The sequence below is a fragment of the Bos indicus genome, chromosome 7 (assembly GCF_029378745.1).
Source record: "Bos indicus isolate NIAB-ARS_2022 breed Sahiwal x Tharparkar chromosome 7, NIAB-ARS_B.indTharparkar_mat_pri_1.0, whole genome shotgun sequence".
Classification (NCBI taxonomy): Eukaryota; Metazoa; Chordata; class Mammalia; order Artiodactyla; family Bovidae; genus Bos; species Bos indicus.
The window spans coordinates 40,593,592-40,619,018 of record NC_091766.1 but is presented as its reverse complement, the minus strand read 5'-3'; the positions used below and the strand labels follow the sequence as shown (position 1 = coordinate 40,619,018).

General features: G+C 36.9%; 1 protein-coding gene across 1 annotated transcript in view; it reads right to left on the bottom strand.

Moving 5' to 3' along the window:
* The window catches only part of GCSAML (germinal center associated signaling and motility like), a 52,609-nt gene extending 31,426 nt beyond the window's left edge, over positions 1 to 21,183 (bottom strand). Inside the window, exon 1 of the mRNA XM_019964799.2 lies at positions 21,027 to 21,183. Within this exon, the coding sequence (XP_019820358.2) occupies positions 21,027 to 21,055 (29 nt within the window). The 5' untranslated portion in view covers positions 21,056 to 21,183. The remainder of the gene's footprint in view (positions 1 to 21,026) is intronic.
* Positions 21,184 to 25,427: the final 4,244 nt, after the last annotated feature.

Sequence of the window (25,427 nt, the reverse complement as noted above, 5' to 3'; positions counted from 1 at the left end):
ACAGCTAGCATCATACTCAATGGTGAAAAGATGAAAGCCATTTCTCTAAATTTAGGAACAAGGCAAGAATGCTCATTCTTGCCACTTCTATTTAACATAGTGTTGGAAATTCTAACCAAAGCAATTAGGTAAGAAAAAGAAATAAAATACATCTATATTAGATGAGAAGAAGTAAAACTGTTCCTATTTGCAATACTTTATATAGAAAACCCTAATGTCACCAAAAAGTCTATTAAAATAAACAAATTCCTCACAATTGCAAGATATAAGATTAATATTCAGAAATCTTTTGTGTTTCTGTACACTAATACCTATTCTCAAAAGAGAAAGTTTTTAAAAAACTATCTTGTTTAAAATTGCATCAAAAAGAATTAAAATATCTGGGAATAAATTTAACCAAGATGGTGAAAGATGTATACTAAGAAAATTATACATTGATGAAAGAAATTGAAGATGATACAAAGAAATTGAAATCTATACTGTGATTTTGTATTAGAATAATTAATATTGTTAAAATGAGCATTCTAATCAAAGCAATCTACAGATTTAATGCAATCTCTATCAAAATACCCATGACTTTTTTCACACAACTAAAACAAATAATCCTAAAATTTATATGGAACCACAAAAGACCCAGAATTTCTAAAGCTTTCTTGAGAAAAAAGAACAAAGCAGGAAGTATCACTCTCCCAGACTTCAGAGTATACTACTTACATACAGTAATCAAAACAGGTTGGTCCTGGCACAAAAAAACAGACACATAGGTCAAACAGAAAAGAGAATCTAGAAATAAATTCATATATCTATAGCCAGCTAATCCTTGGCAAGAATATACCAGTGGATAAAACAGTCTCTTCAACAAATTTTCCTTATAAAAAAGGACAGTTACATATAAAACAATGATATTAGAAAAATTTCTCACATTGTACACAAAAATAAACTCAAAATGATTTAAAGACCTAATTGTAAGATTTGTAACCATAAATTTCTAAAAAAATATATAGGCAAACACTCTTTGACATGTTACAGCAACATTTTTTGCCAAAATAAATAAAAGCAAAAATAAACAAATTTGATCTGATTAAACTTAAACATTTTGCACAACAAAGGAAATCATTTATAAAATGGAAATACAACCTAAAGAATGGGATAAAATATTTGCAAAAGATGAGCTCAACTAAAGGCTCATATATCCAAAATATATAAATACTTCATATAATTCACTATCATAAAAACAAACAACCCAACCAAAAAAATGGGCCTGAACAGACATTTCTTCAAAGACATACAGATGGCTAACAGACAAATGAAAAGATGCTCAACATCATACATTATTAAATAAATATAAATCAAAACAGCATTGAGGTATCATCTTACACCTGTCAAATGACCATTATCAAAAAAACTGCAAATAACAAAAGCTGGAAAGGATGGGGAGAAGAGTGGACCCTTGTACACGGTTGGTAGAAATGCAAATTGGTACAATCACTATGAAAAACAGTATAGAGATTCCTCAAAAAACTAAAAATAGAACTACATGTGATCCAGAAGTTCCACTCCTTGGTATTACATCTGGAGAAAACAAGAACATGTGTGCAAAAGACACAAGAACTTGTATGCAAAAGACACAAGATGCTGTATGCTGTATACATACAATATCACTATTTACAATAGCCAAGATATGGAAACAACCTAAGTATTCATCAACAAATAAATGGATATAGAAGACATGAGATGTGTGTGCATAATACACAATATTAATATTGTTCAGTCTTTAAAAAAGACTGAATTTGCTGCTACATAGATGGATCTACAGAAACAATGGAAACAGCGACAGACTTTATTTTCTTGGGCTCTAAAATCACGGTGGTTGGTGACTGCAGCCATGAAATTAAAAGATGCTTGCTCCTTGGAAGAAAAGCAATGAGAAACCTAGACAGCATATTAAAAAGCAGAGACATTACTTTGCCTACAAAGGTCTGTGTAATCAAAGCTATGGTTTTTCCAGTAGTCATGTACAGATGTGAAAGCTGGACGATAAAAAAGACTGGTCGCCAAAGAATTGATGCCTTTGAACTGTGCTGGAGGAGACTCTTGAGAGTCCCCTGGACAGCACGGAGATCAAATCAAGGAAAACAACCCTGACTATTCATTGGAAGGACTGATGCTGATGATGAAACTGAAGCTCCAATACTTTGGCCACCTGATGGGAAGAGCCGACTTATTGGAAAAGACCCTAATGCTGAGAAAGATTGAAGGCAGGAGAAGGGGATGACAGAGGATTAAATGGTTAGATGGCACCATCAACTCAATGGACATGAGTTTGAGCACACTCCAGGAGATGATGAAGGACAGGGAAGCCTGGTGTGCTGCAGGGGGTCCATGGGGTCGCAAAGCTGCAAGCGGTCCATGGGGTTGCAGAGAGTCAGACATGACTGAGCAACTGAACAACAACAACAAAGTAAGTCAGACAAAGAAATAATGTTTATATCACTTATATATGGAATCTAAAATATAATGCAAATGAATATATGCAAAAGATACTCACAGATATAGAAAACAAACTAGTGCTTCCCAAAAGGGAGAGAAAAAGAAGGAAGGGCATATTAGAGATATGGGATTAAGAGAGAAAAACTACTATTATAAATAGATAACCAACAAGAAGATACTGTATAGCACTGGAATTATAGCCATTTTCCTGTAACAACTTTAGATAGAGTATAATCTGTAAAAATACTGAATCAGTATGCTGTACACTTGAAATTAATAAAGTATTAGAAGTCAAATATACTTAAATAAAAATAATAAAGTTTAAAAAATCAGAAAAAGCACATGACAATCAACTAGGTGTTATCCCAGACTGGGTAGGTTATCAATACAAATAACCAAGACATGGAAGCAACCTAAATGTACCTCGACAAATGAATGGATAAAGAAGATGCAGTACATATATTCAATGAAATATTACTCAGCCACTAAAAATAATGTCATTTGCAGCAACATAGATGGACATACAGATTGTTATCCTGAGTGAAGACAAATATTGTATGATATTGTTTATATAGAGAATCTAAATAAAATGATACAAATGTTCTTAGAAAACAAAAACAGATTCCCAGACCTACAGAGCAAACTTATGGTTAGCAGAAGGAAAGGGTCTAGGGGAGGGACTGATTAAGAGTTTGGGACTGACATGTACACATTGCTGTATTTTAAATAGATAACCAACAAGGACCTACTGTATAGCAAAGGGAACTCTACCCAATGTTATGTAAAAACCTACATGGGAAAGAGGAGAGTCAAAAAGTTGGCTTAAAACTCAACACTCAGAAAACGAAGATCATGGCATCTGGTCCCATCACTTCATGGCAAATAGATGGGGAAACAATGGAAACACTGGCTGACTTTAATTTTCTGGGCTCTAAAATCACTGTAGATGGTGATTTCAGCCATGAAATTAAAAGACCTTTACTCCTTGGAAGGAAAGTTATGACCAACCTAGACAGCATATAAAAAGCAGAGACATCACTTTGTCAACAAAGGTCTGTCTAGTCAAGGCTATGGTTTTTCCAATGGTCATGTATGGATGTGAGAGTTGGTCTATAAAGAAAGCTGAGCACCGAAGAAGTGATGCTTTTGAAATGTGGTGTTGGAGAAGACTCTTGAGAGTCCCTTGGACTGCAAGGAGATCCAACCAGTCCATCCTAAAGGAAATCAGTCCTGGGTGTTCAATGGAAGGATTAATGCTAAAGCTGAAAGTCCAATACTTTGGCCACCTGATGCGAAGAGCTGACTCATTGGAAAAGACTCTGATGCTGGGAAAGATTGAGGGCAGGAGGAGAAGGGGATGACAGAGGGTGAGACGATTGGATGGCATCACAGACTCAATGGACATGGGTTTGGGTGGACTCCAGGAGTTGGTGATGGACAGGGAGGTCTGGCATGCTGCAGTTCATGGGGTTGCAAAGAGTCAGACACGACTGAGCAACTGACCTGAACTGAGCTGACATGGGAAAATCCTTTGAAAAAGAATAGTTACATGAATATGTATAATTGAATCACCTTGCTGTACACCTACAACTAATACGATATTGCTAATCAACTTCAAATTAAAATTAAAAGTTTAAAAAAAGAACTGTATTATCAACTATTTGAACTTCAATGCCATTATTGACTTGTACTATATTTTTCACTTAGCTTGTATTAATTTGCTAACAGAAAAATTATAAGTTTAAGCAAATAGATTTTTGTTTGTCCATTATTTGTCCATTTTTCTGAAAATAATTAGAGACAGATACATTTACAGATATTGGGTTGAGACATTCAGGGGTGTTATCTGGCAGACACGCTTGTTACTTTTGCCATGCCTACATTTTTGGTGTCACTATCATGCTTGTCTTGTTATTATCACAACCTCAGACATCATGTCCATGTTCAAAGTAACTATAAAAGGGAAAGTAGATGCCATTTATGCTGAACATATTTATTAGAAAAGAAAAAGATTTCATAGGAAGCTCTAGGTCATCTCATTGAACATCTAATGATATGCCTACCTACAAGGGATAATAAAGCTGATTATATTGCTAAAATAAATAAAATCAAAATTGTATTAGTAAGGAGTCTTGAGGAATGGACATGGGTCATGCAACTGACAGTGTTTCCAATTCACATAATAGAGAAAAAAAAAGACAAGGAGAAAAACCTTTCCTAATCATTTCCTATTACTGTTAACAATCTCTCTTATTCACAAGCCTAAAGTTTACTTAGACACTGCTAAGACAGGACGGTAAAGTCAGTAACTTAATACAGTTCTGAATTGATAATGGATTTTATGTTCATTATTTGATTGCTTTCTCACTACCATCTCTGTTTATCAAACACTGATTGCTATCAGAACTCTAAGCCATTAATTTAAAAAAAAAATGAAAGAAAACTATTAACATATTTACCATCTTAGAAATCTAACCAAAAAATTTAAAGGTTATCTCAACAATTTCAAAAATTCATTTGATACTATTTAGCCACATTAATAATAAAAATTCTCATAAAATGTATTATAAGTTGGAACTTCTTTATTTTGATAAAAGCAATATATCAAAAGCATACAGCAAAGTTAATGAAAACAAAACAAGAAAAAGGCAGGAGTTGTAAAAAATGAAAAGAAGTAGAAGTCTTTTTTGTAGTTTACATATTAACTATATGTAAAACCCAGTAGCATTAACTTAACAAACTATTAAATGACAAAGTTAGCGAGGCTGGTAGACACAAAACTATCTTACAAAATTCAATAGCATTTTAACAACACTAGGCTAGAGTAGAATGTACTTTATCTGATATTATAAATAGTACCTAGAAATCAACCTCAACAAAGAATGCAAGAAAAACAAAAATTACAACTCTTTTAGAATACACTAAAATTTTGAATAAAGTTACACACAACTGTTTTGACTGTAATAGTGGTTGCATTAACATAGCTTTTTGTCCTGAAATTAATCTATATAGCCAATGTTATCCCAATCAAAATTCAAGCTGACACTTTTGATTAACTCAACTTAGTTTTTAATAAATATGAGAGGTAAAAGTCCTCAAAAAGTTATATCAACTTTGAAGTGAAGAACAAAGTGGGCATGTTCTGAGCATAGTTAATGGGCATTGTTAATATCTATTCCATCTTCTTTCTGAAAAAAGGAAAGTGATGACTGCCTTCTTCAGAATCATTTGCCACCAATATTGAAGCTGCAAATTATATGCTGCTCAAAGTGTGAAGAGGCCTTTTTGTGGCTCTTCCTCCAAAAGTCAGGTTCACAGACAAGAAGTTTTTGTGCATCAGCTTTCTGGTGTCCATTCTCAAGCCTCATAGACAGTACCGGTGGGGAAACTTTTAATGTAGAATCACCCTAGAAACCTCTTAGACAGGGTAGCTTGGTCAATTTTGTAGGGTAAAAGTATGTTTATAAAGAGGCCCAGACTGAAAGCCACAACTAGAGCCATTCCAAGGATTTTGTAGGTACCAAATTCTTTACATTAAAACCTATCCTACTAAAATCATTCTGCTACGGTTTGTATTTATTACATCAAACCTCTGTGATGTTATAGAGAATAACATCATACCAGATATCAAGTCATACTACAAAGTCATCATAATAAAATCTATATGCTGCTAGTAAAGGAATACAAGACATAAACCAATCATATGTAGACACTTCATATATAATATAGAAGTAATTATAGTTCAATGGGAAAAGAATAGATCTTCTAGTAATTGAAGTTGCAAAATCTGGGTCATTTTTTTGAGAGAAAATAAGCAAAATCCTTAACTTAATCCATATACTAATAGAGATCAAAGATCTAATGAAGAAAATCAGTACAAGAAAATTCAGAGTAATAGCTTTGCTACACAAAAATGGGAGAAAACTTCTTCCTAAGGAATTACCCAAGAGAAAAGAAAACATATATCCACAAAAGCATTTAAATATGAATATTTATTGTAGCTTTATTCATTATAGCCCAAAATAGAAAGTAACTCAAATACTATGAATAGAAGAATGTATAATCATACTCTTGTGTATTTGCACCTAAACAGACTCTGGAATATTCAGTAACAAAAAAGAATGAACTTTTGTCACATGCAGCAGCACGGATGAGTCTCTTCATTAATGTTGACTGAAAAGCAAACACAAAAAAAGTACATATTTTATGAGCTCATTTGTAAAAAAAAACAAAAATGGGAATAGAAGAGTACTTTGAGGTGATTGAGAAGAGGCATGAGGATAATTTCTGTGATGATGAAAAATTATATGTCATGATTGGGGTGTTCTATAGGTATACACATGTTCTATGACTATACACATGTTCTATAGATATATACCACGTTCCATAGGTATACACATTTGTAAAACTCAACAAGTGTTACACTTAAAATTTGCTCATTTTGCCATATGCAAATTTTGCCTTAATACAGAAATCAATTAAAGGAAAATTATCTTAAAAGAACCAAACCACAAACCATGAGGCAAAAACTTGACAAATTTTATGACATCAACATTTAGGACTTCAGGCATTAATAAATAAAAATGAAGCAAGTAGATAGATGCCTGGTAAGATTAGATACTTGTTATGGCTAACAAACTTGAATCAGTTTCCTGAACCTCTTCCTAGTCCTATCTGTGCACTTCCCTATAAAATCCAATTTTAGTAAAAATCCTGCCAAGATGCTCTAACCAGAACCCCACCAAGCTCCTCATCCTCCACCATCCACCAAGAGATTTCTGATCATCATGGCCTGTCTTCAACAAGAGTTCTGTTAGGTCGGTTGAGCCAGAACCACTTTTAACCCTATTTCCTCTTAGTAAATTGTCATCCACTGACCCATACCCTGTTCCTTGACTGTAAATTCTTTCAGCCCCATCTCTCTCCCCAGCTATAAAATCAAGTCTTCCTTGCCATCTTCAACAAGTGTCATTACTTTTTTCGTTAACCTGGCTAACACTCAAGAGGTGAGTCTATAATATTCAAAAGGTGTTTGTTAATCCACAAGAATTCAAGAAACCAAAGAGGGGGAAAAAGATGAGCAAAAAAGTTTCTGTTTGTTTGGGTATTTTGTTTTGCTTTAATTTATTTCTGATTGGAGGGCAATAGCTTTACAATAATGTGTTGATTTCTGCTGTACAACAACGTGAATAAGCCATGAGTATACATATATCCTCTCCCTGTTGAGCCTCCCTCCCACCCAACTCCTCAATTCCCAGCCCTCTAGGTCATCACAGAGCACCCTGTGTGAAAAACCTAGCTAGTGGGAAGCAGCTATGTAGCACAGGGAACTCAGCTTGCTGCTCTGGGAGCAGAGGCTTTGGATAGTAAACATTTAAAAGAAGCTTCAGAGCCTAAGAAGCACCTGAATAGATACACAAAATCACCAATAAACAACCAGAGAAATGAAAATTAAAATAACAATTGGTTACAAATTTACATTTAAAATATACAGCAAAATTAGAAAACATGCATTTTTCAAGTATAGGAACAGATGTGAAGATCCAAAAACTCCAGAAAGGGAGAGTAGAAGGTGTAGCCTTCTGGTAAAGAAATGGTGTATATTCCAGGTCACTCCTTCCAAAGGGATATAAGAGGTATGTTTTAGATATCCACAGCAGGACTTCGGTAAGCGGGTTGGCAATGAATGGATGGTGTGAAGCAAGTGCAGATACAAAGTTACAAGGCAGATACACTCACTCTAATAAATATAGATCTCAAAGATATTGATGAGTATAGAAGAAAACAGACTAAGTTGATATTGTTATTGTTTGCATCTGTTAACATTTCAAAGACTCAGATCCAAACACTCTAAGGCTACAGATGACATAAATTAATTAGGGAGGAAAGAGAAAACATGATGAGAATGGTCTTACATAGGTGGCTCAGTGGTAAAGACTCTGCCTGTCAATGTAGGAGATGTGGATTTGAGTCTCAAGTTGGGAAGATCCCCTGGAAAAGGAAGGACAACTCACCCCAATATTCTTGCCTGGGAAATCTCAAGAACAGAGGAGACTGGCAAGCTACAGTCCACAAAGTCAAAAAACAGTCAGACACCACTTAGTGACTAAACAACAACAACAAGATACCACCCCTTAATACTACTACTACTACTACTAATTCACTTCAGTCGTGTCCGACTCTGTGACCTCATAGACAGCAGCCCACCAGGCTCTGCCGTCCCTGGGATTCACCAGGCAAGAACACTGGAGTGGGTTGCCATTTCCTTCTCCAATGCATGAAAGTGAAAATGAAAGGGAAGTCACTCAGTTGTGTCCAACCCTCAGCAACCTCATGGACTGCAGCCTTCCAGGCTCCTCCATCCATGGGATTTTCCAGGCAAGAGTACTGGAGTAGGGTGCCATTGCCTTCTCCTTAGTCTTCCTGTTAGTGGTGATTCCTTTGTTCCTTTCTCTGCTTTTAAAGCACCTGCCACTTTATTAGAACCTAGATGAAGATAACAATGCAAAATACTTTTCAATGGTCACAAAGAGTAGTTTGTTTTGAAAATCTTTAACACATTCTTTCTACTTTTTGGAAAGCAGAAAAGCATCACCAAGAGTCATCAAATTCTACACTTAATTACTAACTAATGAGGATAAAGAGAAAAAAAAAACATGATCATCTACACATGAAAAATTCATCTGCTTCAAAGTCAGGTACTTCAGTCTCTGATGCCTGGCTAAGCACTTGACCCGGAACACAATTTTAAAAGTAAGAGCAGAATGATGAGATGGTAAATGAATTTCCTCTTAAGGTACATTTTCCTTTTCTTTAGTCAATTTACTACTTCCCCTTTCTGAATACAGAAGCCTACTAAAGTCTTATTCTCTGGGGAATATCCAAGCTTTTAATTTAGTTACTTTAGCTCTAGCAGGAATGTAAAATTCTTCATAAACAATTGTGGAGATCTGGTTATAAAATTCTGTCCAAAATGTAAGTTCTAAATCCATGTTGCCTGAGGAAATATGGACTGGGTCTAATTCCACTAGAGGCAATATGGATTCTCCGTTATTGAATTTTCCTTTAAACTATCATCTTTGAAAGACTGCATCATACAGAGATCATAAAATATTTAAGATGATAAAGAACAATAAAACTATTAATCTTATAATTTTAAAGTTTTCTTGCACTGTTCAGAAATTTTATTATTTTTAGTCAATATGGGCCTGTTTGCATGCTGTGTACATATATAGATACAAACTTGAAGTAGATAGATGATGTAGAGGAGAAAAAGTCTTCCTCTAATTTCTTTAGGTCTCCAGCTGGGCCTAAAAATTAAACTGACATGAGGCAGACTAACAGGAGAAAAACATACAAATTTTATTTAATTTTTACATGCATATGAGAGCCTTCACTTAAGAAAGAAAACCAGAAGAAGTGACCAGGGCAGGAAGCTTGTATATCTTGTAGACAAAGGCACAATAAGCTTGTAAAACATTGACAAGGCAGAGGGATTGAGCTAGAGCTAATAAATGACAAAGGTGTAACAAGTTTTGTTAACATAGCTTTTTGACCTTAAATTCCTTGTCTCTGGTGATAGGAATTTCTCTCTTCCCTTTCACATAAGAGATTCATCTCCTGCTTTCAGGGAAGAAAGGCAAGTTTTGGGAAGTCAGAACAACCATCCTGCTTCTGCTGTCCTTGAATTCCTTCAGCTTGAGATAGTCAATATACCAAGGCACCATATTTTAGGGTAGTACATCCTGAACCCTATCATTGGACAGATGAAGAGAAGATTCACACTTTCTCAATATAATGTATGTGTCAGCTATAGATTTCCAGAAGAAGGAAACAGTTCTTTTTATCCATTTAATGCTGAACAATAGACAAGCTACAGGCAGAGGGCTTCATGTCATCCCCTCATACTCCTCTGAGAACCACCAGCAGGCTTCCCACCTTCCCATGTTCCAGAAGGTCCAAAGTACCCTCTTCTTGGAAAGAAGAGAAGTCTTATAGAAAACCTCTCTCAAGTAATCAAACGAAGATCGTGGGCTTTGGAGTCTTGCTAGCTACATGTTTGATGACTTAAACCACCCCACTATGAGGTACCATTTCACACCAGTCAGAATGGCTGCGATCCAAAAGTCTACAAGCAATAAATGCTGGAGAGGGTGTGGAGAAAAGGGAACTCTCTTACACTGTTGGTGGGAATGCAAACTAGTACAGCCACTATGGAGAACAGTGTGGAGATTCCTTTAAAACTGGAAATAGAACTGCCTTATGATCCAGCAATCCCACTGCTGGGCATACACACTGAGGAAACCAGAAGGGAAAGAGACACGTGTACCCCAATGTTCATCGCAGCACTGTTTATAATAGCCAGGACATGGAAGCAACCTAGATGTCCATCAGCAGATGAATGGATAAGAAAGCGGTGGTACATATACACAATGGAGTATTACTCAGCCATTAAAAAGAATACATTTGAATCAGTTCTAATGAGGTGGATGAAACTGGAGCCTATTATACAGAGTGAAGTAAGCCAGAAAGAAAAACACCAATACAGTATACTAACGCATATATATGGAATTTAGAAAGATGCTAACAATAACCCTGTGTACAAGACAGCAAAAGAGACACTGATGTTTAGAACAGTATTATGGACTCTGTTGCAGAGGGAGAGGGTGGGAAGATTTGGGAGAATGACATTGAAACATGTATAATATCATGTATGAAACGAGTTGCCAGTCCAGGTTTGATGCACGATACTGGATGCTTGGGGCTAGTGCACTGGGACGACCCAGAGGGATGGTATGGGGAGGGAGGAGGGAGGAGGGTTCAGGATGAGGAACACATGTATACCTGTGGCGGATTCATTTTGATATTTGGCAAAACTAATACAATTTGTAAAGTTTAAAAATAAAATAAAATTAAAAAAAAAAAAAAAACCACCCCTTCTAACTGAGAGACTGAAACCCTTGCAGTCTTAATTTCAAAACATATAAAAATGGGGATAACAATATCTCCTTTGTGGTATCATTGTAATGATTTAGCTCAACTATACAATATTTCAGCACTTGTTCAGTTGCTTGTTAAATGTTATCTCCCTTTCCCCTCAATGCCATTGGATTAGAGTGTCTGAGAGTGAAAGCTGGAAAATCTTTGGCACAAGTCTCATGGCTCTTTCATTCCATGAATGACCACACAGAGGCATGGGGTAATGGCTGAGTCTGGAGAATAAAAAAGTGTTATCAGAGACAAAGGAAAGGGGAAGAGCTGAGTCTGATTCTTATCATTTCTGTTTCCTCTGTCTGGCAGATTTGATGGGGATTTATTTGACAGTTACGGGAGGAAGTTGGGAAGTACCACCTCGCCTAAGATTCGTCACTGTTCTCTGTTTCTGTGTCTCCTTCATCTCCAAATATGTGCAGCATATCCCAAGAGTCTCTAATAATGGAGAGGTCCCCAGGAGAGGCCAGGAAGAGACTTATATGTCATTCAGGGGAATAATTTTTTCCTTCTCTCATGTCACATTTGTGATCTAAATGACTGACAAACACCAAAGTGAAGTGCATTTATTTTCACCAAACCTCTTTTTTTTCCATTTTGGTTGTCCTGCTGAATTTTAGCTCTTCATTTCCTTTTAATTCATCTATTTTTTAGAACTTCTTAACTTTGTCCATTTTTCTCCATTTCACCTTACACACTGAGGACAGACAATTCTCTTAACATATAAGCCACATTACATCTTTATCCACTCATGTTCATTGCATTATCACTTCCTGGATGCCTTTGAAGACTTTTTAATCATCAAATGCCAAATCTCATTTTCAAATTCTTCTCCTATAGGGATTATCCTTGAGCAATATGCTCTAACTTTTGACAACTGTACTTCCTGAAACACCATGTACTTCAAACTCTTATATGTTTTCACACATTGTCCCTTTAGTTTGCAATCTTTTCCACTTTGTTCAGCCTGCCTAACATTTGCAGAACAATCCAAGCTGCAATTATTCAAACATGCCCTACGTCCCTGCCAGTTCAAATTAGAATTCCATTCATCCCTTCCTGTTGTTTCTATAGCACACTATTTGGGCTTCTATGAAGAATACGTTAACATCTGCCCTGTCTGGAAAAAAAAAAAGGTTGTTGTGGTATAGTGGAAATGACACATGACTTGATATCAGAAATTACTGATATATCCTGGTAAACATTTCACAACATATACATGTGTTAAATCATCATTTGTACACTGTAGTTTCATCATTTTATAGCAGAAGTGACCTTGAAAATCTTTTATCATCTCTCAGCTATATAATTTCTAATTTTTTAAAGTATAGAACAGCCATTAGGTACAGTATTTGTTCAAGGGGTTTATCAACTTTTTAATCGGCACCCACTGTAGTCCCTCTTCTATGTTATTATTTTCTTAAGGCCAAGAGTGCTATCTCATATAGGCTTCCCATAAAGTCTGACTGACCTTAAAAGAGGGAAACACTTTTCGTCATGGCATACATGAATTCAACTCTTTGAGCACAACTGTTTCACTTCACCTTCATCACCACAGAAGACATACCAATGGCCAACAGCTGCCTGGAAATGTTCAACATCACTAGTTGTCAGTGAAGTGCAGATCAAAATCACAGTGAGTTATATCATCTCACACCTATTAAAATGGCATGGCTGTTATAAAAAATATATTGTGTGTGTGTGTATGTTGTTTTATAGCTGAGTCATATCTGAGTCTTTGTGACCCCATGAACTGTAGCCCTCCAGGCTTCTCAGTCTGTGGGGATTCTTCAGGCAAGAATACTGGAGTAGGCTGTCATGCCCTCCTCCAGGGGATCTTTCCAATCCAAGGATCAAACCAGGTCTCTCACAATGCAGGCAAATTCTTAACCCTCTGAACCACCACGGAAGCCCAAGAATATTGGAATGGGTAGCCTGTCCCTTCTCCAGTGGATTGTCCCAACCCAGGAATTGAACTGGGGTCTCCTGCATTGCAGGTGGATTTGTTACCAGCTGAGCTACCAGGGAAGCCAATATATATATACATATACATATACATATACATATATATATATATATATATATATATATGGTGTGGAGAAATATATATATATATATATATGGTGTGGAGAAATTAGAAACTTTGTGCATTGTTGGTATGTAGGCAAATTATGCACGCACTATGGAAAACAGTATGATGACTTCTCAAAAAATTAAAAACAAACTAGTTATTTCTGAGTATACATATATTCTTTTACTTCTGAATATATGTCCAAAGAAATCAAAATCAGGGTCTCAAAGAGATATCTGCCTTCCCATGTTTACTGCAGCATTATTCACAATAAATAAGATATGGAAACAACACAAACCCATTCACAGATGAATAAAGAAAATGTGGCATGTAGCATATACATACTATCTAAAATTATTTAGCCATAGAAAGAAAGTATTCTACCTTTTACAACAACATGGATGAATCTTGAGTATATTATGCTTAAGTAAAATAATCCAGTCACAGAAGAACGAATACTGCACGACTTCAATTATATGTGAAACTGAAAATAATTGTAGCATGGAAGCATATAAACTACCATATGTCAAATAGATAGCAAATGAAAATTTGCTTTATGACTCAAGGCTCTATCTGGGGCTCTGTAACAACCTAGAGGGGTGGGAAAGGACGGGAGGTAGGAGAGTGGTTCAAGAAGGAGGGGGCATATGTACACCTATGGCTACTTCATTTATGGCAGATATCAAACCAATATTGTGAAGCAATTATTCTTCAATGAAAACTAAGTAAGTTTTAATTTTTTTAAAAAAAGAAAATAGTTGAACTCATAGAAGCAGAAAGTAGAGTGGTTGTTGCAAAGGGCTGGGGAGAAAGGGAAAGGGAGAATTGCTGCTCAATAATATCATGTTTCTGTTATACCATATAAATTAGTTCCAGAATATGCAGCACAACATAGTTCCTATAGTTAATAATAAGTTATTGTGCATGTTAAAATATATTAAGATCTCATGTTAAGTGTTCTTAACTCAGACACAAAACACATACACACAGACAAAACAAAGAAACTGGAGGTGATGGTTCAGTCAGTTCAGTCTCTCAGTTGTGTCCAACTTTTTGTGACCCATGGACTGCAGAATGCCAGGCCTCCCTGTCCATCACTAATTGCTGCAGCTTGCTCAAACTCATGTCCATTGAGTCAGTGATGCCATCCAACCATCTCATCCTCTGTTATCCCCTTCTCCTCCTGCCTTCAGTCTTTTTTTTTTTCTTTTTTTATTTATTTTTTTTTTACTTTACAATATTGTATTGGTTTTGCCATACATCAACATGCATCTGCCATGGGTGTACACGTGTTCCCCATCCTGAACCCCCCTCCCACCTCCCTCCCCATACCATCCCTCTGGGTCATCCCAGTGCACCAGCCCCAAGCTTCCTGTATCCTGCATTGAACCTGGACTGGCGATTCATTTCTTATATGATATTATACATGTTTTAATGCCATTCTCCCAAATCATCCCCCACTCCCTCTCCCACAGAGTCCAAAAGACTGTTCTATACATCTGTGTCTCTTTTGCTGTCTCGCATACATCAGGGTCTTTTCAAATGAGTCAGTTCTCTGCATCAGTTGGGCAAAGTATTGGAGTTTCAGCTTCAGCATCAGTCCTTCCAGTCAATCAATATTCAGGACTGATTTCCTTTAGGATTGACTTGTTGGATCTCCTTGCAGTCCAAGGGACTGTCAAGAGTCTTCTCCAACACCGCAGTTCAAAAACATCGATTCTCCAACTCTAACATCCATACATGACTACTGGAAAAACCTTAGCTTTGACTAGGCGGACCTTTGTTGGCAAGGTAATGTCTCTTCTTCTTAATATGCTGTCTACGTTGTTCATAATTTTTCTTCCAAGGGGCAAGCGTCTTTTAATTTCATGGCTGCAGTCACCATCTGCAGTGATTTTGGAGCCCAAAAAACTAGTCTCTCATTGTTTCCATTGTTTCCCCATCAGTTTGTCACGAAGTGATGGGACCAGATGCCATGATCTTCGTTTTCTGAAGGTTGAGTTTTAAGCCAGCTTTTTCACTCTCCTCTATTTCACTCTTAATTATCTCCACTAATTAAGATATTAGTACCTTAACTGTGGTGATGATATCACAGAAGTGTAAATATGTATCAATTTTAAAATACATACTTTAAATATATGAATTTTGCATAACAACTATATCTCAATAACACTTAGAGAAAAAAAACCAGGACAAGCAGTTATAAAATGTGGAGTGGCCAAGAGGTAACCCTATTAACCTCATGTCCTCTGCCCTCCTCATCCCATTACACACCATACTCTGACTCTCCTTGGGGCCTTTACACATGGTCTCTCTGTCTGGAAGCTAATCCCACAGATTTTTGCCTACTCTGCTTATTCCCAAATACCCATGTCACTCTAATATTAGCTCTCCATGACATCATACCCCTCCCTTTGCTATATTTCATTCATAGTGGTTATAACTCCCTGAAGTGCACAATTTGTATCATTGTAACCCATTTCTCCTGCTAGAACAAGTTCCATGAGGTAGAATTTTTTTTTCCATCTTGTTCTCAATCATATCAGCAGTACATTGAATGGGGTTCGTTGTGAACTAAATAATTTCTATAAGTAATTCACTGAGGCAAAATGCACTGTAACTCAAGAATCTGAAAATAAAGTTGATTTCAGTACTAATGGAATTAAATAATAGGTATCATTCATTAATCAGCTACTATGTTCCTGCTAAAAAGAGTTGGACACAACTGAGAGACTAAACTGAACTGATGTTCCTGCTAACATATATGAAAAGTGAAAGTTGCTCAGTCATGTCCGACTCTTTGAGACCCCATGAACTGTACAGTCCATGGAATTCTCCAGGAAAGAATAATGGAGCGGGTAGCCTTTCACTTCTCCATGGGATCTTCCCAGCCCAGGGATTGAACCCAGGTCTCTTGCGTTGCAGGTGAATTCTTTACCAGCTGATCCACAAGGGAAGTCCAAGAATACTGGAGTGGGTAGCCTATCCCTTTTCCAGGGGATCTTCCCCACCCAGGAATCAAAACTGGAGTTTCCTGCATTGCAGGCAGATTCTTTACCAACTGAGCTATCAGGGAAGCCCACTAACACATATACATTGTTTCATTTTATTGTCACAACTAAATCTAGTTGTGACTAAAACTAAATCTGGCAATATTATTACCCTCACAGTGCACATACAGTTATGCAATCATAGAAACCAAGGAGCTTATCCAGGATCACAAGAAAAACAGGACAATTATCAAATATAAGCTTAATCTAGCTTCATGATTTTTCAGGTGAATTATTTATTAGAAATTATTCTTTCCTCCTTTATCCAGTTGTATGAACTGCAAACAATGCTGCTAACCTGCCTTCTGAAGTTCACCAAGGCAAAGAATACTCTAGACAGAAATTACCCGTATTTTACTTACTGGAAATAAAATAATCTCCCATCACCAATTTATAAATGTATTCAAAAATCCAACACTTTTATATATAATATTGCATTTTTCCAATGAAACCATACATAAGGATAAAAATAACCACTTGGTATGGAAAAATAATGAGATAATCTTATGAACTTCTGAATGGTGTATAGAGCAGAGAGCAAGCCTGAGATAATTATTAGTCCCTACTATAAATGAAAGTTGAATACTTCACTCAGTCCTGTGAGTTCCTTGAGTACTATAGAATCTGGTTGCCTTGAAGTTTGTGGGCATTCAGGAGGACCTAGAATATTCTCTTACTGTGGAGGCATCATTCACAGATGACAACCATGAGAAATCCTAAGACAACATTTGTCTACTTCCTCTTCACATCTTCCTGGACTTTGGCACCCCACTCCAGTACTCTTGCCTGGAAAATCCTATGGACGGAGGAGCCTGGTGGGCTGCAGTCCAAGGGGTCACTGAGAGTTGGACATGACCAAGTGACTTCCTACTTTCACTTTACACTTTCATGCATTGGAGAAGGAAATGGCAACCCACTCCAGTGATCTTGCCTGGAGAATCCCAGGGAAGGGGGAGCCTGGTGGGCTGCCGTCTATGGGGTCTCACAGAGTCGGATACGACTGAAGCGACTTAGCAGCAGCAGTAGCAGCAGAAATCTAGCTGATAGGCTTCTCCAGAAGATGGGACTAGGATCCTAAGCAGAGAGCAATGGCTAGAGAGTAGAATATGTGTGTGTGTGTGTTAATCGCTCAGTTGTGTCTGACTCTTTGCGATCCCATGAAGAGAATAAAAAGGGGGTTTTGCAATGACAAGTGTAAGAAAACCAAGACACTTTCATCTCTCTGAGTCTAACTGGCTTCGTTTACAACATGGTCGAACTGAATCAGCATCTTCATGATGCTTTCATGTTTGTAAAGTAAGCAAAATTAATGGCTGTTTTGAAAGAAACCACCAACCTTATCAGAACATGGTAACAGATAAAATTGGATATTTCAAAAATCAATACAGAAAGGAAGACAGCTAAAAATGGAAAGCTCCTTTTAAGTCTCAGTAATCTGAAGAGGAAAATTGTACCCTCTGCCCTCCTCCAATGAGTGCACATGCTTCTTCACACTAGCCAGAAAACATTTATTGAGAGCCTTCTTTCTGCAGATTATTAGCAAGAATTTCAGGGATTTTCAGAGTTTAAGAGTACTATCCTCATGGTCAGAGAATACATTATCTAAAAGTCTTACACCCATATAACCATGACAGAGCAAGATGCGTTTAGTGTCATCAGTGTGTATGAACCATTTACAAGTCACTGAATAGTGAAAGAATAATTTCTGGCAAAGACCAGGAAGATGTAATATCTGGCCACAGCACTGTAGAATGAATATTGTGTTTTGACAAATAAGAAATGGTTGAAAATGAACCTTGGAGCAAGCATTCTGACAGCCAAGGCACACTTGAACTCAAATGGGCCAAGAGACCAAACTGACAAAATCCATACAACATATTTATGACAGAAAGGGGGAAAAAAGATATATTTAACTAAGTACACATTCTTTAGATTTCTATTTTGTTCTACATTCTAGACAGTTATAGGGGCTGTAAAGATACATTCAAAGTAAAAATTGCTTTGGAGAGACTCCATTAGTAAGTAGAAATTACTTAATTAGAGGCTGGTTGCTAAGCAAGACAGTGAGGCAATGCCCAAAGGGAGAAGAGAACAAGGAGGGAGTGATTAAAACAATATATAGGACTTTAAATTCTAAAACAAATGTTCCACAGTTTAGATGTTAGCTAGTGGGAAATGGATATATTCATTGGAACACAGGAGCAATATGTTGAGTGTTGGAAGGCCAGATCAATCTACCTGTATTACAGATCACATCCAAATGGCCACCAACTACTCTCTGGAAAAGACCCTGATGCCGGGGAAAATTGAAGGCAAGAGGAAAAGAGGGCAACAGAGGATGAGATGGTTGGATGGTTCATCAACTCAATGGATGTGAGTCTGAGCAAACTCCAGGAGACAGTGAAGGACAGGGAAGTCTGACATGCTGCAGTGAATGGGGTCACAAAGAGTCAGACACAACTTAGAGACTGAACAACAACAATCATTAACTATCAGGGAAATACAAATCAATCAAAACCACAATGAGATATCACCTCATTAGTATGGCTATTATCAAGAAAAACAAGAGAAAAAAGAAAAAATAATCTTTATCCATTGATCTATTGCTCAATACTTAGGTTATTTTTATGTCTTGGCTGTTGTAAATAATGCTACAACAAACATAGGAGGATCCTATTTTTATTTCTTTTGCATATGTACCAATAAGCAAGAATGCTAGATCATATGATTGTTGCATTTTTTAATTATTTAAATTGTTTTCCACAGTGACTGAACCACCAGCAGTATACAAGTCTTTCTTTTTCTCTACACCCTTGCCAACTCTTGATATATCTTGTTTGGAAACAATCTAAGACCACAGATGAATGGATAAAAAAGTTGTGTCTTTTAAAGCAATTATATTTCAATAAAGAATAAAATAAAAGTCATTCCAACAACAACAAAAAAATGTCTATATATCTTAGGCAAAGAAAAAATTATTTACCTATAAGAGGGAAGTGTTTGATGAGGATAGGGATAAAAAATCACCCACAGTGTGGAGAAAAGGGAACCCTCTTACACTGTTGGTGGGAATGCAAACTAGTACAGCCACTATGGAGAACAGTGTGGAGATTCTTTAAAAAACTGGAAATAGAACTGCCTTATGATCCAGAATCCCACTGCTGGGCATACACACTGAGGAAACCAGAAGGGAAAGAGACACGTGTACCCCAATGTTCATCACAGCACTGTTTATAATAGCCAGGACATGGAAGCAACCTAGATGTCCATCAGCAGATGAATGGATAAGAAAGCTATGGTGCATATACACAATGGAGTATTACTCAGCCATTAAAAAGAATACATTTGAATCAGTTCTAATGAGGTGGATGAAACTGGAACCTATTATACAGAGTGAAGTAAGCCAGAAGGAAAAACACCAATACAGTATACTAACGCATATATATGGAATTTAGAAAGATGCTAACAATAACCCTGTATACGAGACAGCAAAAGAGACACTGATGTATAGAACAGTCTTATGGACTCTGTGGGAGAGGAAGAGGGTGGGAAGATCTGGGAGAATGACATTGAAACATGTATAATATCATGTATGAAACGCGTCACCAGTCCAGGTTCGATGCACGATACTGGATGCTTGGGGCAGGTGTACTGGGACGACCCAGAGGGATGGTATGGGAAGGGAGAAGGGAGGAGGGTTCAGGATGAGGAACACATGTATACCTGTGGCAGATTCATTTCAATATTTGGCAAAACCAATACAATATTGTAAAGTTTAAAAATAAAATAAAATTTTAAAAAAACTCATAAAAAATAATAAATAAAATGAAAACAAACAAAAAAATCACCCACAAAAGGCACTACTTAAATTAAAAACACTTGAGTGAATTATTTTGCTTCCACAATTTGTAAAAACCTGAGTGTTTATTTTCACACTGATCCCATGAAGTCAATGAATGGCAAGATAAGCCCTCTACCCAGATGAAGAAAGAGTTGTAGGAAGATTCAAGTGATCACAGACCCAGGTTGCTGGATAAAAGACAGGATGCACAGTTAAATTTGAATTTCAGATAAACAACTTTTTCAGTTTAAGAATGACCCATGCACAGAGCATGATCTGTGCAATAGTGCTCCAGATATTGCACGAGGGATACTTATACTGAAAAAAAAATGCATGTATTTATGTGAAATTCGGATCTAACTGGCATCTTGTATTTTTATTTTCTAAATCTGGAAACCTACCACAATTCCAAAGTAAGCCAAGAGAAAGTGGATTGGAAGGTTCCTGTATGTTCTTAGGAGATGCTGTCCTTAAGTTCAACCTTCTTAAAGCACAACTGATCCACCATTCCAAATGCACACACCCCACCTCCCTCTCCCTGTCTCTTCTCCCAGGAAGGGCTGTGCCCAGAGTCAGGACTCACCTGATTTCTCTCATGAGATTATTTCCCATCCTCTCACTGTGACTCTGTTTCTCAGATCCTGAGTTTAATTCCACTTGGGGTGTCTTGACCAAAGTAACAGTGGCCACAAAACGGGACAGGATGTTACATCTGACCACTGATTCATACTTTCACCAATGACAAGTTGCCAGAGGATGGGCATAGGCATGGTAGAGAAGGCAGGGGAGGGGAAAAGGAAGAGATATGAGTGTGAGAATGTGTGTGTGTGTGTGTGTGTGTGTGGTGTGGTGTGGAAAAATCAGGCTGAAACATGAAAGAATAAATCTAACACTCTGGGTTCATTTTACTTTCAAGAAAATTTCAGGATTTCAGAGTCAGATAGGGCAGGGACTATCCCTATTTCTCATAAATTTTAGATTTCAATATTCTTAATATTTTGTCCTCTTCCAAACACACAAAAAGAAACCCTCCTATAAGGAAAAGAAATAAAGTTAAAAACAGAACAAACGTCTGTTTGTTCTTCCGTTGATAAAAATAAAATTAAATGTAAATGCCTTTCCTTAGTGATCTGATACTTCAGAAGACAAGACTGCAGAGAAAGAGTAAGAAAAATAGAAAAGACTGGACATTATTCAAGATAAGTAAAAAGAAATTTTTCCTCCTGTTGTTTTTTCAAGACTAACATTACAAGGGGGAAGGTGAAAGGGCCGAACATACAATCTCCACCATCTGGCCCCCCACTTCCTCCCCTACATCACCCATCAGAGCCACAAAGCACAAGCTGGCCACAGTGATAATTTCAAGGCAGCAATGAGCTGACTGCTGACTCTGAGCCATTGTTGCTGGGAGAGTGAAACAGTTTTTTTGTTATAGTTCTCACGCAATAGAGTAGAGAACAAGTAGCCACTTTTCTTCAGTTCTCATCCAACATGAAATTGATCTGCTGAATTCAGAAACTATACACTCATATGTTCCAATTCTTTTTTTCTGAAAGTACCAGGACTGAGGATGTTTTAACTTAGCCATCGGCAGAGCTCAGGAAGTATCAGGCCCTGTATGTGCGTGCAAAGTCGCTTCAGTTGTGTCTGATTCTTTGTGACCCTGTGGACTATAGCCCATCAGGCTTCTCTGTCCATGGGATTCTCCAGGCAAGGATACTGGAGTGGGTTGCCATTTCCTCCTCCAGGGGATCTTCCCAATCCTGGGATCGAGCCCATGTCTCCTGTGGCTCCTGCATTGTAGGCAGATCCTGCATTGAGTCACTGGGAAAGCCCAAATTCTGGTTCAGAAATTTCTAAATTCTAGTTTATGTTTCAGTCACAATTGTGATAAAAATATATCTGCAACAAGATTGTCACACATCCCATTCTGCATTTATGGTTTACCCAACTCATATTTGAGAACACGTGTACTAAAGCCCTGCTTCCCAAACTTTCACATCTATAATAATCATCTGATGATCTTGTAAATGCAGATTCTGATTGTCAAGCTGGGGTCAACAATCTGCCTTTCTAACAAACTCTTGGGTAGATGCCACTCGTGCTGATCCTTTAAGGAATACAGTGCTAGACCAGGGATTCTCAAAGCATGGTTCCAGACCAAGAGCATCCATGTCACCTGAGAACTTGTTAGAGATACATATTTTGGGGCCCCAGCTCACACCTGCTGAGTCAGAGACTCTTGGGATGTGTTCCTCCTACTGCCTGCTGAGATTTGAGAACCAGTGCCATAAACCATTTATTACTCACAAATAAACTCATCAGTCCCTAAATGCTTGAGTAGGTCCCCACTGGGAACCAGACACTCAGTGATGAAGATGTAGTAACACCCAAGGTCTCCAATTTCTTCAGCCTCTTTAAGGTCCCCTCTGCTCACACTAGCATGAGTCTATCAGGAAAAAGATAAGGATTTAAAGGGTAAAGAATCCACCTGCAATGTAGGAGACACAGAAGATGCAGGTTCAATTGAATTCTAGCTATTGTAATCCCCGTCCCTGGGATTCTCCAGGCAAGAATACTGGAGTGGGCTGCCATTTCCTTCTCCATATATGCATTAGAATACAATATTTATCTTTCTCTTTCTGACTCATTTCACTCTGTATAATAGGTTCAAGGTTCATCTACCTTATCAGAACTGACTCAAATGCATTCCTTTTATGGCTGAGTAATATTCTATTGTGTATATGAACCACAACTTCGGTATCCATTCATTTGTCGATGGACATCTAGGTTGCTTCCATATTCTAGCTATTGTAAATAGTGCTGCAATGAAACACTGGTTTCGTCAGGGTATATACCTAGGAGTGGGATTGCTGAATCATATGGTGGTTTTATTCCTAGTTTTTTTAAGGACTCTCCATACCATCTTCCATAGTGGCTATATCAATTTACATTCCCACCAACAGTGCAAAAGTGTTCCCTTTTATCCACACCCCCTCCAGCATTTACTGTTTGTAGACTTTTTGGTGATGGCCATTCTGACTGGTTTGAGGTGATATCTCATTGTGGTTTTGATTTGCATTTCTCTAATAATGAGTGATGTTGAGCATCTTTTCATTTGTTTGTTAGCCATCTGTATGTCTTCTTTGGAGAAAAGTCTCTTTAGGTCTTTTCCCCACTTTTCGATTGGGTTGCTTGTTTTTCTAGCATTGAGTTGTATGAGCTACTTGTGTATTTTGGAAATTAATCCTTTGTCAGTTGTTTCATTTGCTATTACTTTCTCCCATTCTAAAGGTTGTCTTTTCACCTTGTTTATAGTTTCCTTTGCTGTGCAAAAGCTTTTAAGTTTAATCAGGTCCCACTTGTTTACTTTTATTTTTATTTCCTTTACTCTAGGAGGTGGATCATAGAAGACCTTGCTCTGATTTATGTCATTGAGTGTTCTGCCTATATTTTCCTCTAAGAGTTTTATAGTTTCTGGTCTTACATTTAGGTCTTTAATCCATTTTGAGTTTATCTTTGTGTATGGTGTTAGGAAGTGTTCTAATTTCATTCTTTTACATGTAGCTGTCCAGTTTTCCCAGCACCATTTATTGAAGAAGCTATCATTGCCCCATTGTATATTCTTGCCTCCTTTGTCAAAAATAAGGTACCTATAGGTGCATGGATTTATTTCTGAGTTTTCTATCTTATTCCATTGGTCTATACTTGTGTTTTTGTGCCCATACCATACTGTCTTGATGACTAGCTTTGTAGTATAATTTGAAGTCAGGAAGGTTGATTCCTCCACCTGGATTCTTCTTTCTGAAGACTGCTTTGGCTGCTCGTGTATTTGTATTTACATATGTATTTTGAAATTTTTGTTCTAGCTCTGTGAAAAATTTCATTAGTAATTTGATAGGGATTGCATTGACTCTATAGATTGCCTTTGGTGGTATAGTCATTTTCACAATATTGATTCTTCCTACCGAGGAACATGGACTATCTCTCCATCTATTTATGTCATATTTGATTTCTTTCTTCAGTATCTTATAATTTTCTGTGTAAAGTTCTTTTGTAGATGACTGTTATTATATTTTCATAATATCACCACTAATGATACAAAGTACCCCATTATATAATCATGTAATGATTGTTTTTTGGTCTTCTCTCTCTCTCTCTCGGTTACTTCAGTATTTCTATTATAACAATGCTACAATTAGCTAAAAAATTAGCATGTTTTACATAAATAAATCTTTACATTATTGATAATGTTTGTTTAAAATTTCTAATTTTAACTGGAAATTTCCCTCCACAAAAATAGTGATATTTGTAACATTAAATTACATCAGCCATCCGTGTGGGAGATTTGTTATCAGTTACTTCCGTAAAGCTTGGAGCTAGACCACGCATGTGAGGTGAAAGAAGATTCTTATCTGTTAACAGCTAGTCTCTGCTTATTTGTAGATAATACTGGAACCAAAATGGATTCTTACCCAAGCCCTGGGCAAGGAAACTGACTCTCAAATCTAACTCAATTACTTTATGTGGAAGGACAGACCAATAAGATAAAAATTTACTACTGGAAAAGTTAACAGGTCAACAAACCAGATACTTGGTTTAAAATGTTTTTAATGTCATTACTTGACTAGATTTAAATTTTGTTATATTTATTATATGGAACAAAGTTATCTCAAGTTTGAGAAAAGGTAAAATAATGATTATATAGGAAATCACAGTATGCCACTTTGGTGTAATGAAGACATTTTATAATCAATAAATGCAGGAAAAAGCTTTCTTTGAGCTCCCCTTATCTACTTAAACACAAAGAAAGAATTTCTTCAAAGAAAGAATTCAATTGTAGTAAATCCCTTCCCTGGGAGTTTTATCACAGGGAAGATTGAATCATCACAGGAAAGGAGATAGGAAGTCACCATCACATTCAAACAGATATCATCATCATCTACCATACCCCCCATTATTCTCCTAAGAACCTAAAATTCAT